Raw genomic sequence first — 3753 nt, 5'->3', positions numbered from 1 at the left:
CCAAACAAAAGTGATGGCATCAAAGATGTTTTTGGTATCTTTTAGTACTTGCCTTGTATGTATACGTAACTGCCATCTGGTCCATGAGAATGTGTATGCTGTGTTATAGAAATCTTGATTTTCATCAGGTGCATAGTAATTCTCTATGGCTTAATACCTGTGTTTACATGCTATTTAATAAAAGCTTTAATTTCCTCTACAATGTAAAAATAAAAATATATATATGCACACACACACAAAAAGTAATCTAAATGTTCCTAACATTAGATAAAACCTTAATTTGACCTTGCTGGTTTTTCTTCTGGTAACTTTTATGAGTGCATTTTAATTTTTACAGAAAAGGTCTTAAGCTTTAAACCCCTTGGTGACAACAGATTAAACTGGTCGTTCTTCTCTTGGGAGGAGAATGGGCTGCCTAATTATCTTAACAACATCCCAAATCGGAATAGACTTTCCTTTATAGCCTCATGAGCCTTCTAGCACTCTCATTTTGATCAAGAACATTCTATTCTGGATGAGCTCTGCAGGACATACAGTAGCTACATAGTTCATTGGGTGGTCACAAACTTGGCTACAGAATCACTCACCATGAAGACGAAACTTTAAATGACAAAGCAGGGAGGCAATGGTACACTGTATCTTTCCCTTTAATCCTAAAGTTATCAGGTATATAGTTTGGACCTCCCACTGTGCTCCTTTCTGATGAAAACACTTATGGTTCACTGAGGCCTAGAAAGGAAACAAATTTAGTAGGATTGGTAGGAGAGTATCACCTTGGACCTTTCACAGATAAGTTACTCAAATCCTTTCAAATATTTCAAAATTTAGATTTCTATTTGGTATATCCCCATATTCACTTCATATACTGTAGAATAATACTAATTTCAACTTAAGATGGATTTTATGCTTTTTTTGCTAAATGAAAAGTTGGGCTTATTAAGGTTTCATGGATCTTTCCTAAAGTTCAATAAAGGAGAGAAAAATTATGCAACAAATTTTATTTAGCAGTCCCAACATTCAGCACAAAAAGTTTACAGAGGATAGAAAGTGCATTAATAAAAGCCAGTCTTTACCAAAAGAAAACAGAAAATATATTATTGATTCAAAATATTTTACACTTGAATGATAAACTGCAATAACTTATTCTGGGCACCTACTGATAAGAGAAAGGAAGAGAAGAAAAGAATACTTTAAGAAGAGCTCAGCTTCCAGCTGGTATCAGAGAAGTCAGTAGAGGTCACTGAGACCGGCAGTCTTTCTTGCTTTTTGCATTAGTGCCCTCAGCTGGAACTGTTTACGGGACAGAAGACGTACATGCTGGGAGGGGAAAAAAGTTTGAATAGTTTAGAATGGCTTTGATTTAGGCCCAGTCATAAAATATCAGACAATTTGTAACCTAGATAGGATCTAAGAACCCTAACTCAACCTGTCAACCTTTGGAATGAATACCTCATTACATGTGGCTTTTAAACTTCATATTATAAAGGCTTACTCAACAGGGAAAGCATTACATTGCAGGATCTGGCTCAGGAGTTTGACTTACACTTTCTTTTCCTAAGCCATGCCACTCAAGAGATTGTACAGAAAGAGAGTCCTTTCTTGGGTCTCTGGTTTACATCCAGCCATTCTTGTGGTTATACCACTTCTGAGGCACATGGTTTGGCCATTCCCCCACAGTGAGGAGATAGGCAAGATCAGCACATGACCTGACCTGGCTCCAGCTGCAGCTGGATCAGATATCCCAAGGGTGGCTGCTATTATTCCTAAAACCATGTTCTCCATGACCCAAGAGACAGCAGTAGCCAAACTTCGCTTACTAGATTTTCCTCTGTACAACAGCATTAAGCTTGAGACAACTTTCATTCAAGAGGGCTTGAAAGGACAGCCTGATACCTTGAAGGGCTGTCTGATGTGGGAAAACTGGTCTAAAGTTATATAACTCTAAGAAAATTAACAGATAAAAAATGGAGGTGGCACAATCAGTGATCTCAGGTGGTATGACCTCAAAGAACCAATGGAAATCTGATCGTGCCTCCTGATCCACCCAGGCACAGAATTACACTCATCTTAATGCTGCCTGGTGGATAGAGAACTGCAGCCACCAGCCCACTTTTCTTCCCCTGCTCAGATCAATCCTCAGTACTCTGTAGGTAAAAAGATGGCACAAAACCCTACATCTCATTTGCTGTCTTTTGGGAAGATAAAGAATCTTAATTCATACTACAGAGAAACTCTCTTGGTTTGTGGTTTGCAAGGTCAGGGCCTCTACAGCCCAAGTTAAAAAATCTTGGAAAGTAAAATGAAGACATACCTTCAGGAAGACATCCAGGTCTATCACTCCCCTTCTCAAGGCTTCTCCCAAGTAAAAGATAGTGTCTTCAATAGCGTTTTCTTCTGCATACAAATTCAGGATCTGTTTGTATAAGGGAGCTGTGGGAATGATAACTTCATCAATATCATTGTTTTCAGACTGATTTTCCATTTTCTCCAGAGCAGAACTGAGTTCTTCATCCTTCTTTTTCAAAAGTTCTATGTTTTTATCAACCTCGGCCTGAAAACAGAACAGTCCAAGCATTATTAATTGTACATAATTATCCACTTATTAGACATCTACAACACTTCACAGAAAAAGGTGGGCTAATAACCATGTTTAAATAACTCATGGATGAGAATCATGTTTCAAATAGCACCCTGGTCAAAGGTAGAGGAAAAGATGTGATCTATGCTGAGTGAAATACAGTAATGATGGAGATATCCTGAGCTGACCACTTTCAGCGACGGTAACAAGCTTGTCACTTGTCAGTGACAAATGATCCTGCAAACTAAGCCGTCAGACAAGATACTTTCCAGCAGAAGGTTCCTTTACATAGAAAATCATAAGAGGTTTTTCTTCTCAGCAAGTAGGCATCTGCCATAGGAGAGTAACTTTCCCGTCTATGAAGAGGATTCAATGCATAGAGGCCCAAATGTCTGTATTCTAATCACAAAGTATCACACGCAGGTGATGGCTGTAGGCTCTGAGTTGTATTGGTGTCACTTTCCTGAATTCTAAAAATTGGCTACTTCGAAGCTCATTTTATAATCTAGAACCACTTTGTAAGGCTAATGGGTACACACAAATCACTTTCCACAGCGCCCTCAACCTTCTAAGAATTCTTGACTCTTCCATCAAAAAGGCACATTTACTGGAATAAATTCTCCTTCATGGGGATGAAAATGGAGCATGAAATTGGCATTTCAATTATGCTGATGCCTCCACTTTATCATCATTAAGCAAAGCCACAGGGCTGACTTACACGTGGACTCTCCAAGGCACAGCTGTCTGTTATAAATATGAGAAAGCTTAAAGAGCTGAAGGTTGCATATGCTATGTTTATATGTAGCTCTTTAGCCAACCAAGTATCTCTGGATTATTGTGAAAGTTCCCCGAACATACTTTTAAAGATGGCTCACACAACCTTTGGAAACAATAAAACAGTACTGTCCTTTTAAGTCTGCACCTAAGATGTAGAGATCTTTATCATGGCTTAGAGCTCTCAACTTATTTCCTAGTAACTGGCAACATCAACCACTCAAACAGTCCTCCGTTGGGTTAAAACATCATTTCCTAGGGCAAAGGTGTGTTATGGTCTGGCTGTGTCCCCACCTAAATCTCAACTTGAATTTTATCTCACAGAAAGGGACCTGTGAAGGGGCGGACGCGGTAATGGAATCATGGGAGCCGGTCTTTCCTATGCTATTCTCATGATAGTG

At 39.0% G+C, this 3753-nt stretch overlaps 1 protein-coding gene across 2 annotated transcripts in view; it reads right to left on the bottom strand.

The window, feature by feature from the left end:
* Positions 1-983: 983 nt before the first annotated feature.
* Positions 984-3753, bottom strand: part of TSG101 (tumor susceptibility 101) — a 52475-nt gene continuing 49705 nt past the window's right edge. Inside the window, exons 9-10 of one of the 2 annotated variants that reach the window (XM_025356181.1) lie at positions 2312-2551; positions 984-1317 (exon numbers count right to left, since the gene is read on the bottom strand). In XM_025356181.1, coding sequence (XP_025211966.1) covers positions 1228-1317; positions 2312-2551 — 330 coding nt within the window. In that variant the 3' untranslated portion in view covers positions 984-1227. Of the gene's footprint in view, positions 1318-2172; positions 2552-3753 lie in introns of those variants that run through there. The other variant, XM_025356180.1, reaches the window with a different exon arrangement.

This window comes from Theropithecus gelada, chromosome 14 (genome assembly GCF_003255815.1).
Source record: "Theropithecus gelada isolate Dixy chromosome 14, Tgel_1.0, whole genome shotgun sequence".
Lineage (NCBI taxonomy): Eukaryota > Metazoa > Chordata > Mammalia > Primates > Cercopithecidae > Theropithecus > Theropithecus gelada.
Note: the sequence above shows the minus strand (reverse complement) of the source record. Positions and strands in the feature narration are given on the sequence as shown.